General features: G+C 42.5%; 1 protein-coding gene across 1 annotated transcript in view; it reads left to right on the forward strand.

Moving 5' to 3' along the window:
• Positions 1–6,711: 6,711 nt before the first annotated feature.
• The window catches only part of T265_00833 (hypothetical protein), a gene marked incomplete at both ends in the record, with an annotated part of 76,043 nt that continues 69,171 nt past the window's right edge, over positions 6,712–13,583 (forward strand). The window contains one exon of the mRNA XM_009164705.1: positions 6,712–6,807. Within this exon, the coding sequence (XP_009162969.1) occupies positions 6,781–6,807 (27 nt within the window). The remainder of the gene's footprint in view (positions 6,808–13,583) is intronic.

Below are 13,583 nucleotides of genomic sequence, written 5' to 3' on the forward strand. Positions count from 1 at the left end.
TTTCACCCTTTAGCTGAAAATCCTGTCCATTCTGAAAAGCTGAGAAGCAATGTACAGCTTTTTACCCTTACTAGTAATCACAGGTTGCTTCTCACGAAACTCTGGGGAGTTTCAAACCCGCAAACTCCTGGCCAGTAATATGGACGCTCAACCGTTTGAACACTAAATCCAGTGGTTGGTCAAAATAGCGTTCAAACACTTCAGCTTAAATATCGCTGGAGTGCAGTGAGAGAACACTATCGATGAATCTGAATAAGGGTGAAACAGGCGTACATTTATGTTGGGCTTTTCGAATAAACACTGCTTTACTTACAGAAATAAATCTGACTCGGACATTTAAAAAGATCTGTCCGTCAAGCTAGGCAATTGATTTGCAGATGTTTCATCAAGCTCACCGAACAGAGCAACATCCATCTGATCAAATACCACCAAATGTATCCGAGCTACCAATATTCCAACACAATATCTTGCCTATGTTTCTTTACTACCCGACACTATTTGGGGGATTGATGACTCTCTACTCTTTTCAGTTTCAGAAGCGTGGTGTCTGAAACATACACGAATGTCGCTCAGTGACTAAACTTTGCCCAAACACATCCTGAGGCTATTTGCTATGGCTGTCTTCTGAAGGATCCGCACTGATCACCACTGCGTCCGGTTGGAGACAGGGCAAGGTATGGCTGCCAACCGATGTCAGTGGCGTTCTTGTCGTCGGTTTGTATAATAAGACCTTCACTCAAATCACGGTTGTATGGCAGCATCGATGTTGAACACTGATGTCATGCTGTCGATGATGATGATGATGATGATAATGGTGATGATGATGATAATGTCTGGGTCCATCAAAACCAAAGATATTATCATTTGTATTTATGATGATTCGAACGGTTAGCTGGAGTTTACCTTACTGTCTATGTTTCGGACATTTCTTTCTCATTACACCAGATGAAAAGGTTGCGGGTTTGCAAGGCTGGCGTTCTATGAAATACAACCACGTGAGTGCCGTGTTGAAGATGGGAAAAATACACTTTTCTCACACTACTGTGGCGGCAATGTGTTGATAATCGGGGGTGAGGTTTTTTTACGAAATATATATTCGTCCATTATGAGACACCCTGTATACCGATTATTATTATTATTACGAATATTACTTGACCTCAGAAAAGTGTACTGTTGTTTGGTAAGTCGACGAATGCATGTCAATCCTGAACCTGGTCCACATATGCACAGAACAGCTATGTGGACACCCTTAAACAAGTAATCCAAGCGAGACTACTGATCAATTGCCGCTGATTTCTTTGTCAATAAGCTGATTTTTCTTGTTGGGTTGAATGAAGGCCACATTAATGGGTGAGGTACGGTTAGTTCTTAATAACACGACACTTTTTTAAAAGAGTGGACTAGCGAATTAATCTGGGTCTAGTTGCGGAAGCTTTAGCGAACAGATCCATACACTCAACAAACTGCTGGACAGATTACAATCTCTACCAGAGAAGAAAACATGTTTTATACAAAAAAAGCACGAAGTGAGCTGTATGTGGCGAACTTTTCCAAGTTTACCCAAAACTCTCACAAAGGTTCCAGTTTGTCTACAAAACTTCTTATTAGCCGTAAAAGTTGGTTTTATCCAGGCAGATGTAGCTACTCATTTTGCTGCATAACATGCTGTTTCATATAAACCGGAAAACTCAATCAAATTTTAGTCATGTTAACCTGCAAAACGAGCAGAAATCAACTGAGGGTTAAGCATGTAAATATCATTTCCTGTTACATGAACTTGAGACCTTGCATTGCACGTGGAGTAAAATGCCCCATTAGGATTACTTTTTCAAATATTCTTGGTCATGTTGTATCACAGATCAACATTTACATTTTACAACCAAGAACACTAGTTTCTATTTAAGGCTTGTGTGTGAAATCACTTGCCTTTCGGGTCGGATGTTTAGACGGAGTGCGCTAACCATAACAAGCCGATTCGGCTGAAACCAAAAGCCATAAAACCAAAGTTCCTGTTTCACTGCCTAAACAGAATAATTAAAATCATCAGAATCCTCATGAAATCTGATAACTTTGGTTTGCATCACTTATTTCTACGGTCGTTTCACTTCTTCAGTCGGTCCCATCCAAAAGAAGGAAAACGGAACTGGATTTAGGATCGGTTTAGCAGTGCAAAATCAAAACTGGCATGCAAAACGAGCATGTTTCCACTTTTCCACCAGCGCAGTACGGGAGAATCTTAATTCATCATCATCATCATCATCATCATCATCATCATCATCATCATCATCATCGACAGCATGACATCCGTGTTGAGCAACAATGCTTCACTGCCGTACAACTATGATTTGTTTAAAAGCCTTATCGTATAGAAAACAGCAAAGGTAGACGGGGAAGGGACTTAGTACTAGCTTACCACAATCATTCCGAGGTGCCTACACCTCCAGACATTCACTCAGGGGATCTGGATAGAAACTGACAACAAGAACCCCACTAACATTGATTGGCAGCCATATCTTGTAGTGTCTCCAATCAGGTACAGTGAGGATCACGTGGTCCCTATCCTGGAAGGCGAGTAGCACCGACCACACCCAAGCGTTTCGTGATCTCATTCATGCTCCTCTGCCAAGTCATGGGTTGGCCACCTCTCTGTTTACGCCACTCTGAGTTGGGCATGGAAAACAGCACTCTCTTCGGCAAACGATGGTTCGGCATACGTAACACATGTCCCAACCAACGCAGCTTCTGGTGCTGGACACATTCTTCAATGGAAGTACCTGTTGTACAACCGAAAACGCGCTTTCTAACTGCCTCGTTCAGGATACGCCAACACCAACCCACACGAGCTATGGTTCTCAGACAACGATTGTCGAACAACTGAAAACGTCTCAGTTCGAATAGGCTAAGTTTCACATCCATACAACAAAACAGCCCGTACCGTAGCTTGGTACACACGTCCCTTAGGATTCTGGGATAAACCAGTCTGACGCCATAAGTGTATCAAATTAGCAAAAGTGGCCAAAGCCTTGCAGATTCGTGCATTCACCTCATCTGTCACACTACAATCAGAACTAATACAACTTCCAAGATACGTAAAACACTCCACAGCTTCCAGTACCTCTCCCTGGATTGTAAGTGGCGTGTTCAGTGACTGCACGCCAACGGGCAGGACCATACACTTTGCGGGTGCAAAGTGCATACCAAAGAACGGGATGATTTGGTCAGTTCATCCGGAAACACCTGCACCTTCTCTTCTTCTTCAAACATGAGAACGATGTCGTCTACATATTCTAGATCAACAAGGTTTTCTTCACAGGTTATTTGAATACCGGGTTTTTGGAGAACCTCCAGCGTTCGTCCCATTATTTCACCGATCACAAAGTTAAAAAGGAATGGAGAGAGTGGGCATCCCTGACGGACACCGCTTTGTGTACGGAAGCTTTTGGAGAGCTCTCCGTACACTCCCACACGTCCGGCAGTCTGAGACTACAAAGAACATATTATGGTTACAAACTTCTGGGGCATTCCTTGGCGGCCAAGCGTCTCAAGAAGAACAGACCAACCAACCGAGTTGAATACACCTCGAAAATCCAGGCAAATCAACAGGCAAACATGTTTTAGATTCGATCATTGTATTTCTACGAATACTGTAGCTATTCACAAGTGACCAAGTTTACTATTGATAGATTTTCCCGTTCGCAAATTATTCTATATATTCTACGTATGATGTAGTTCCCACAATTACCTTATCTAATGTTTCATTATACTGAGCCTTGTTAACAATACCGGGTTTTTGGAGAACCTCCAGCGTTCGTCCCATTATTTCACCGATCACAAAGTTAAAAAGGAATGGAGAGAGTGGGCATCCCTGACGGACACCGCTTTGTGTACGGAAGCTTTTGGAGAGCTCTCCGTACACTCCCACACGTCCGGCAGTCTGAGACTACAAAGAACATATTATGGTTACAAACTTCTGGGGCATTCCTTGGCGGCCAAGCGTCTCAAGAAGAACAGACCAACCAACCGAGTTAGTTGATGCTCAGTCGGCAAAAACAGCTATGTTTTTCTATAGCCAGGTCCTTATCCTCCTGTGGCCGAAACCTGTTACTAACCATTGTCTCCTCTAAATATGGTGGTATTAGACTTAAATAGTGAACCTGAAGATTTATTACTGGTAACAAAAATGGGACGCTCACTATAGCGGTCTTCTGCGGGAAAAAAGCACAAGCGATCTAATCCGGATGTCAGTACTTGCGTGATACAATCACGTGATGAAACTAGCATGGTGCGAATGGAGTAAGGTAGCGATGAAAAAAATTGTTTTATTCGTTCTCTTCTACTACGTACTGGTTACACTTGGAACCCCCCACTTAGTAAAAGTCATTAGAACTGCAGCTGGGGTCTTAATGCTCGGTCCAACATGCTACGCAATGTGATGTTGGTTTTTAACATGATTCGTATCTGCAGCAGCAGGGTCACACGGGACGAGTCAGTCATGTGAGCTTATGCTAATTAATCAATGCTGCCTGCATTGTTGATCAATAGCTTGAGCGTTGGGTACATGTAGACGTTAGCATATGAAAAGCAATCACAACCGAACACAAGACGTGAACTCTGCGTGGGATTTGAGGGTTTCTAGTGAATTTCGTTGTCTTCTTTGCAAGAACTTGGTTGCAGTTTCTTCCAGAGTGAACCGAATACCCCACAGAATTTTCGAAAGATCAACCCAAAAAGATCAAGTGTCGGGAAGAAGCCACAAGTGAAGTGAAAACTGCCTTCGATTCTTTAATAGGCTTGCGGCGATCTGATGTGATCTGGTGTGATATAAACTCATTAAATTTTCCAACAAAGAGCTTTTGTCTTGATATTCAGGATGAACATTATTTTTGCATTGCTATTTTACATGCCATTCACTGCACTGTATTATATTACGCCGAATGTATTAACGCACGATTCAACGTAGCCTGTTGTATTAACTTTTGTTTACTTGGTGTGTAAACATACGGGAGACCAAAACCAACAATCCGGTCATTCCAGGGTGGGAAGCTTACAGCATTGCTGGAGGTGTGTCTGTAAACTTTGTTGCTCAAACTTAGTTGACCAATGACTCGCACTAGCCTACAACAGTCTCCGGAGTGATTCTCCCCACCAGATGCCTTTTGTATGCACTATTAGGCTCAAAGGTTTATTTTTACCTTGTTTACTTGGCAATTATGGACTTCCATCGGGCATACCAATGACTTTAGAAATGGCTCTTTCTGTTCACTTCCCTCTCTCATTCCATCTGGTTCACAAGGAGTACTGGGTGGTCCGCTGCCTCAAAGCAAACTGTTCTATTTGATCATTTCATTTCAGCGCACCCTATGCCTGAGTTGGGTGGTTTGAGATAAAAAGTGATGTAAATCACTCATTTATACCCCTGGTTATTCGGATAACCTTGATATGCTTTTTGTTGTATTGTAATCTCGGTTTTCTAGACTTGACGTAAACGGACAGTCAAAAACGAGAGTTGCTGAATACACAGTGTCTTGGGCTCACGAGAGAGTTTCTAGCGACCTCAGTGACGTTTGTCAGTTCGATCGATTGCATCTGGATAAGATTAGGTTGGTCGATAAGTAAGTCCTAAAGTTAAACATGTACTTGACCATTCCGTAAAACTGTCCACAAACCGTACAATACGCTCTATGTTTACGGAGTGCACATGTTTAGAACACTGTCGTGTGAAAAGTTCTCCCGTTCCGTTCCATTTATTCTGGCAAGGCAACACCAAAGAAAGAAAGCATTAGACATGAGCTTTGCTCTTATTAAAGGTCATCAGCAATGCGCATGCGAAATGACCGGTCCTGTTCTGCAGTCTTATTATCGAGTGTTTGTGTGAGCATACACACAACTCTGCGTAGAAAAACCCAATGTGATGAGTGTGTTGTTCAGACCCTTCGTAGACCACAAAAAGTCACGATGTCGCCTCTGAGTTTTCTTGGTTCACAGGTCACGAGATAATAAATGTAATCTCTGAATGGGAAATGACGCAAAGCACTCTCTCTTAATTAGATTTGTACAAGACGTATCCTTGAAATCGACGCTATACCTGGCGGACGGAAAAAAATCGGTGAAACCCTTGGTGATGATCCTCATCTAAAGGGATCATATTCACACATATGTATAAAATTGGCCGCTTTAAAAGTTTGGTCTTTCATTAGCAAATGATTCCACTCAGCTCACAACTTTTTCGTAAAAACCGTTATCAGTAGCGGGATACCGTTAACGTGTGAGTTCGCTACCTGTGAAAAATCATCCATCGAAGTGTTTGCACGTCGAGTTTGAGTCTCAGTAGAATGGAGATGCTACTGGAATATCCCCATTCCGCCAACACGAACAGGATACCCATAACACTGATGCACTATACTGACATTGACCACACGTAATCCTGCTCACCAAGTGGATGACCTTGGAATTAATAAGCCAATAGGTCAGTGGTCAGACGGCCTTTATTGATTGGCTTGATATCGGACCAATGGGCGCACCGTATTATCTCACCGACCGAATTGAAGTATATGGAGGCCTACACAGCAAAAAACTTGCTGTTTATAAACGGAGGGTGATTGCAGACCCTGATTTCGGAGGGAGATGTTGGATNCACCGTATTATCTCACCGACCGAATTGAAGTATATGGAGGCCTACACAGCAAAAAACTTGCTGTTTATAAACGGAGGGTGATTGCAGACCCTGATTTCGGAGGGAGGATGTTGGATTATGGAACGAATTGGCCTTAATTGTGGTGCATGAGCATCCGCGACATGGAGATTGCGGTAAGTTATTGGAGAAGATATAAAAGTGGGTTGTGAGCCGATTGTCAGAGCACAAGGCCACAGTCAACTGCAGCTTGTTTGTTTTGGTGTTGCGGTTTATCTTGTGACATAAGACGATAAGTTTAGCACTCTAACTATAGGGGTCATATAATTGTCATCACACGGTTCCCCACTTTCAGAATTAGAATACACATGTACACAGCTGTGTTATAAGCGCTTTTTCCGGAAATGGGATCAGACAGTTTGTGCAATTTTGTACTTTGACTAGTGGTCTGAAGGTTGAATCTTTCATAGACAGGTCTTTTCACGGAGGTTGTCTGGTTTTGGAACATAATTAGATTGACGGTGACAGTTTGCCACACTGGTGATTATGTCCGTGTCCGGTTAGGTCTAATGGAGGAGCAGATGGTGTAAATTCGTTACCAGTAACGCGAATAAAAGAAATTTCCTTAAGTATTGATATTATCGGGAACGAAGTACAATCTAGCCTTGGCTGAATAAATACTTCTTGGACAGGCATCATAATCTTGATAGCAGTCTCAGTGTATCGTATGTGTATCTTTAAGTATCAAGAAATTTCAGGCTACTGTCAGCTTTCCTCCCGTAATTCATTTTCTCGTGGACAACAATCCAATAAATGGTTCTTCCAGTGACAGAAATATATATCTCATGCTTCCTCAAATAACGATGAGGATGGAAGAAGGATAAATTAGTAGATTATTGGCGACACCGCCAGGAATACCTGATTATCACAATGTGAAGTACAGTACTTCACTGAAATCACCTTACCAGAATAGTTCCACACAGAAGAACACTACAATTTCACATTATTTGGCTTTTGCTGGGTACTTCTTAAAGGATCACACCTGAATCGCAACAAGTATTTATTTGTGCAACCCGAAGGAACGAATGTTGATCATAGAGGTGACAAGAAGTTGGCAGCAGCTCATGAGACCTAGATTACTCAAATGCTCAATACTTTGCTTAATCTAGAAATAATCCTTTCATGCAGCAGCTTGGAGCCAAAAGGTTACGGTCTTTCTATGTACACAGTTTGTTTGCAAGTTCATTGTTATCAAGAATCTAGGTTTTTCGCCTTGATATGCATCTGTCCGCGAAAGAGATGGACGAGCCCCGAGGTCTCATGTAATCGGTATTCTCGAATAAGCTATTTATTACATTGTGCACGACGACTCTGAAACCTGACTCCATACGGCTTCTTTATAAGACTTAAGCACTTGGCCCGAAATTCAGGGTTTTGACAAGAAAAACACGTCTCACGGGGCAAACCTTTGACCATTCAGTGGAATTGAGGGCAACTGATGAGCAACTAATTGAAAGCCAAGAAAAGTTCCCTCTGGTTCTTGTTTACACCACAGTGTCACGAGGTCAGAAGGCCGATATCACCATAGTTTTGGATCTCCGGTTGCGGAGCTAACGGAAACCATATGCCGTGAAGTGGTAGACTATCAGATTCAGTAAGTGGAGCCCGAGTCACTACAGGTATGGGCGGCCATGCCTCAGAATATCAAATTCTGGACGGGAGAAGAAATAGAACTAAAGCCTGCTGCTGTAATTATTCACGTATACATCTTTGAGTGGGCATATTATAAATTACTTGGATCGGTTAGGTCGCGAGAACCTAAGAGAAAACAGTTAGTCTCTCTGCAATTGGAACCAGTGATTATTTTCTGACAATGAGATTAACATATGAAATCCAAATAAAAGTGACTATTCATTCAGGAGGATTTGTCTGCTGTGTGGGCTTATCGAAGTAACCTATATGGATCACACCCCGATGCATGTTAGCATAAGTTTTACACTTGGAAATCTACCTCTTGTTGATCGAATCAGGCGGAATATAGTTGAATTGAATTATCAAGAAGTAGCATAGGATTCTTCTCACTGTTGGTGGTGGATAACATGTACAAGATCAATGGATCCAGCATCAAACGCGAAAAAATACCACTAGAAAACAAAAAAACAGGGATCAGACTGATCAGATGGTGACTCATCCACACTCAGCTCTATTGAGGAGAAAAGTTTGGCACCCATCAAACAGTGCAAATGACAGATCTTTGCGGTCGCTCAACAGAGATTGGTCTTGATGCATTTATTGTCATCATACAATGGAGTCCAGTTCAGCCCAGTCACATGATTTACCTTCGGTAGCGGAATTGCCGATGTCAAAAAAACCGATGGCGAAATGGCAGAACAGTCATACAAAGTAGCGTGAATGCAAACTTTGGGTGAGTTGGAAGAACCGTTGGCGCAATATAAACATCTCCAGTAACTGCATAAGATATGGGTGATTGAAAATTTGACCGTACAGTAAGTATTTTCATTGGAAGAAGTGAACCTGAAGAGAACCAACTACCGAACAAGTCGTGTGGGTACGGCTGGCAACTTGCTTCGTTTTCCGGTCACTGGTGTTGTGGGAAAGGAGTCGTTGAGGGCCAGTGAACGGGCAGGTGCACGATCCACTAATAATCCGATGCGAGGTAACTACAGGAAGAATATCGTTAATAGACTGCTTCATGAATTGTTTACTGGCTTCTGCGATACCTGTTCAGTTGACAGGAAAGCGTTAAATTCTATTGAGAATGTGGAAAGCACCATTGTCGTTAGAGAGGACATAGGGTGCACAAATTTGTAAGCAGCTATAAAATAAACACATCTCATCGTCATTTTGAATAAAATTGCTAACCTTCAATCTCCTTTCTGAACCTGACTTGACGAAAACGCAGCGCACAACGACAGGCGAACTTGGTACGAGCTTAGTGCTTCGGCTAGAAAGTGGCAGCAATTTGCGTGTTCGCAGTGCTCGTCATATCTGTAGGATTTCTAGCCACGTGCGAATAGAAGCATGTGAAGTTCAATCACGACAGCTAGAATAACTCACAGAGCTTAGTTTGACCATGATAGCTTTCATTTGACCTGGTCATGTCGTGAAATGCATCAATGATAACTTTTGCCAACAGTCTTTTGGAACAGAAAACCATTTTTTGTGGCTGGGTATACGCACAAATGTCTCTAGTACGTTTCGGTCACCAAACATACACGGACCATTTGTCCGCGCGCACGCTGCAGTCTCCCAACCCGTTCTGCCCTACGGGAACACACGTGACCTAATGTTTAAGAATAATTATGATACTTGAATCATAGTACCAAGTCCTACAACTTGTAATTAAGATAGCTTTACGTTTGTCAAGTATACACAATGAGCTAACTTGAGCAAAATCTATTTCTAAATAGCAAACGTATGAGACGCTGCTAAACATCGATTTCCTACACGTCCACTTAGTGCACTGTAGTACCGTTAACTCCTAAGTAACTGTCAAAATATGCAAAGCGATACAAAATCTCAATTCTTTCATCATACAATGGGAGGTCCTTGGGTAAACATTTGCACTTTGGAGATGGGAAACCGACACTCAAACATGAGACAATCTCCAATAAAAAAATATAAAACGGCAAAAAGAACCTGCTTGGATGATTCAGGTCTACTGATTACCCACCAGTTTCACGGTCCCTTGAAGTGATTATTCCAGGATAACGTCGATCATATAGGTGAACAGTAAAGACAATAGGAGACGAGCCTTACCAGCTACACAGATTGTGAAGAATCTCGGCATTATCTCGCGCAGGCAGAGAAAGCCTCGCTTAGAGGACAGAAGAAAGTTTCAACAGGTTGCCCACAGATCATGACCAGAACATGACCAGTGACCACTTTTTCACTCAGGTAGCAACAAAAGATGTCATTTCAAACCTGTCGTAGAAGAATGTGAATTGAACTGAATTCTTGTAGGAGAACGGAAACCGGATAAGTTTGTGCTTGGCGCTTTTTGCCGATCGTGCTCTTGGACAGCAGCGTTTCGGGGTATTTTTTTGAGTCAACGGACCCTACTCATGTAAGAAGGTAAAGCAGGAAGTGATTATAGAGGGATCAAAATCAATGTCCACGAAGAGAAATAGTTGCGTCGAAATCCAGCCAGCGCCATACTGTAGAGTGGCAGCAACAAACAACCAAACCTCAGCACCGCAGGAAATCTAAAGAGAAACTGATACCACAGGGGCCTTCAAATGAAATATTGTGTGTTACTTGATACGACAGATCCTAAAATCGGTATTCTTACGCATCCTGACTATTTACCTTAAGAAAGCGCAGCACATAGAAATTTCATAAAACAAAATGTAAAACGAGTGTTCTTATGCCGAAAACCAATGAGCAGCTCGAATTCTCTGATTTTGTTCAAGTTTTAAACGTAAAAGACTGCAAACATTTTAAAGTCTACTGAAAATTTCCAAAGAACACAATAACACTCGCGAATACCACTTTGATGATTTTTAAAGGTTTTTTTTGGAACCCCTTCAGACTAAATTGCCAAGTGGCCGTAAGGACATTTCCATGGTAATAGACCTAATTTTTGTCCTATGCACAATTGCACGCTATTAAACAGTAGCCTAGAATTTGTATGCTATCTGTAAGAATATGTAAGAATATGGTCACCATTTAAAGATTAAGACCCGCAGTCGAACTTTGTGCACGAGAAAAGTTTCAAATTTAAGTAGATTTTATCCTGGAAAGCAGACAGTAGATTTGCATCATCCATCCATCTACTGTATGGTCCATCGTACAATATATATATATATATACATATATTAAAAATCTGGAAGAACAATTCACTGACCGAAAGATCCGTACTTTGAACTCGACCTCTGCCTCTTGAATTCCCCGTTTAGACTTGGGTAACGTAGCAGTACCCCAGCACTCGTGCCTCCCTCGGATGGCATGGCAGGTAGGCGCCGAAAGAGTGCAACAGCTGAACGATTTTTTTAAAAGTACTGTGTGACGGGTTTGTTGCAATAACAGATGCGAAATCAGTTTTTTTTCGAATCCGCTCGATCACGTGTTCATGAGCCACCCTACGTAGCACACTTTCAGCTTCACTATCAGTAATGTTCACATGGATAAACCAATGACAATGTCTACTGCTCATGAGTTGAATAGCCATTCAGGCAAATTATTCGGTGATCAAAACAGTTCAACGCACTGAGAGCCAGTAAATGTGCACAAGCGCTCGGTGTGCACTTGAATAAACATTCTGTTGTTTAACTTGTTAAAGCTCAGTAGAATTCCCTCAACACAGCAGAAAAAAGCATACACCAATCGAGTGAGTGAGTAGCGCCCATGCGTAACACTTGAGGTGTGGGTATAATAGTCCTGTCGATCAGCTTACACCTTGATGGCACAGGTTACGCGGTTTTGGTATTTTTGCGTTTGGGCCAGCTACACACAAGAAGTGCCTTAATCAAATGACTCCGTTACGTAGTCCCTTAGGTGTAGATCTGAATCGTCAATCGATGCTGTAGGCTGTGTGGGAAACGAACAGCCTTGAGATTACGTGTTCTGACTTGTACTGATTTACGAAATGCGGTCACTCAATGCTGTCGAATCTCCTTCACAAAATTTTGTCGAAATTTTATCTGATAAATCCAGCATTTTGTGACGTTTCTCCTTTATATTTCATCTGCTCTCAATGTTTCCGGTTTTCTCTGCTTAAAAGACTGGTCTTGATGGTCACAAAGTGTCCCTTAAAAGTTGCAATTTGACTTAACAAATTCGGTAAGGTTTCTGGTCAACGTGGCTCACATGAATCCAGATGGTCGTTAACGCTGACATTTGCCCCATCTAGTCGGTGAAGCGGTGGGCAGACAGCATTGACATTAACTATCTAACGAGATATGAGATAAGATAAACGCCTCCTGTGGTGCGTTTAGTTTGCTGTCGCACAAGACCCCTTAAGACTGATTGACAGCATGGCTGACGACGGAGCGAAACGAATGTGACAGATTTTTTATTGGAACAGTCGGTTCTGAAGAACACAGGGAAATTTTATGCCATTCGAGTATTTCGGCAGACCAAGCAGCAGACATCAATCTGGTACGAAGTGACGATAGGTGATCTTAACGGAATTGAACTTTTTTCGAGATCTTAGTGAATACGGTTCTTGGAATGTCAGTTGCCGACTGACCCAGACACGTCTTTGTCTTTAACCATTGCCAAATTATCATTCAATATCACGGAGGCTTCCTGGTAATTTTATCAGGATTTTCTGTCGGGCTGTGTTTTGGTTTAAGGTTTTTGTTGCAGCAGAGCGCCATTGTCAACACTGAACTTGTTGTAATTAAATGTCGTTGGTAGCTAGGAACGTTCACATAGCTACCGTGCAACCAGAGTTGTGCACAAAGGATAAGACATTACCAGATCGATCGGACCTGGACAACCACAAACAAGAAGCCTGTTTGGATGTGACTCACGGATCTTTTGGTGGGAACACCGGATCAGCAATGCTGAAGATCGTCGACTGGTATTTGGGAGAAATGACCCACCCTCGATAGGTGAACTGATCACACTGCATAGGTTGCGCTGGCTTGATCACGTGCTGCGTATCCCAGTCGGCCGATTTCCTCTAAGGCTGGAAACGAGCCAGAGGTGGTCAAACAATAACTTGGCAGTGAAGTACAAAAGCTAGTGCCGGCAAACGCAGCTACGCCGGCAATTTCTGTCTTCCTGGATGGGGACCCCGAGACGGGCCACATCAACGGTTGGAGACATTGTCAGATATGGCCCAGTCGCGCCCTCAAGGCGCTCGTGTTTCCAAGCCATTTCCTTTATTGCATAGCTCCCTTCCTAATCTCCCACTTGACAGTCCACTGACACTGGTGTAATAACGCATGAATTTCTCCGGTCTCGTCTCCAATGGCAGCTACCT

Source organism: Opisthorchis viverrini (genome assembly GCF_000715545.1).
Source record: "Opisthorchis viverrini unplaced genomic scaffold opera_v5_8, whole genome shotgun sequence".
Lineage (NCBI taxonomy): Eukaryota > Metazoa > Platyhelminthes > Trematoda > Opisthorchiida > Opisthorchiidae > Opisthorchis > Opisthorchis viverrini.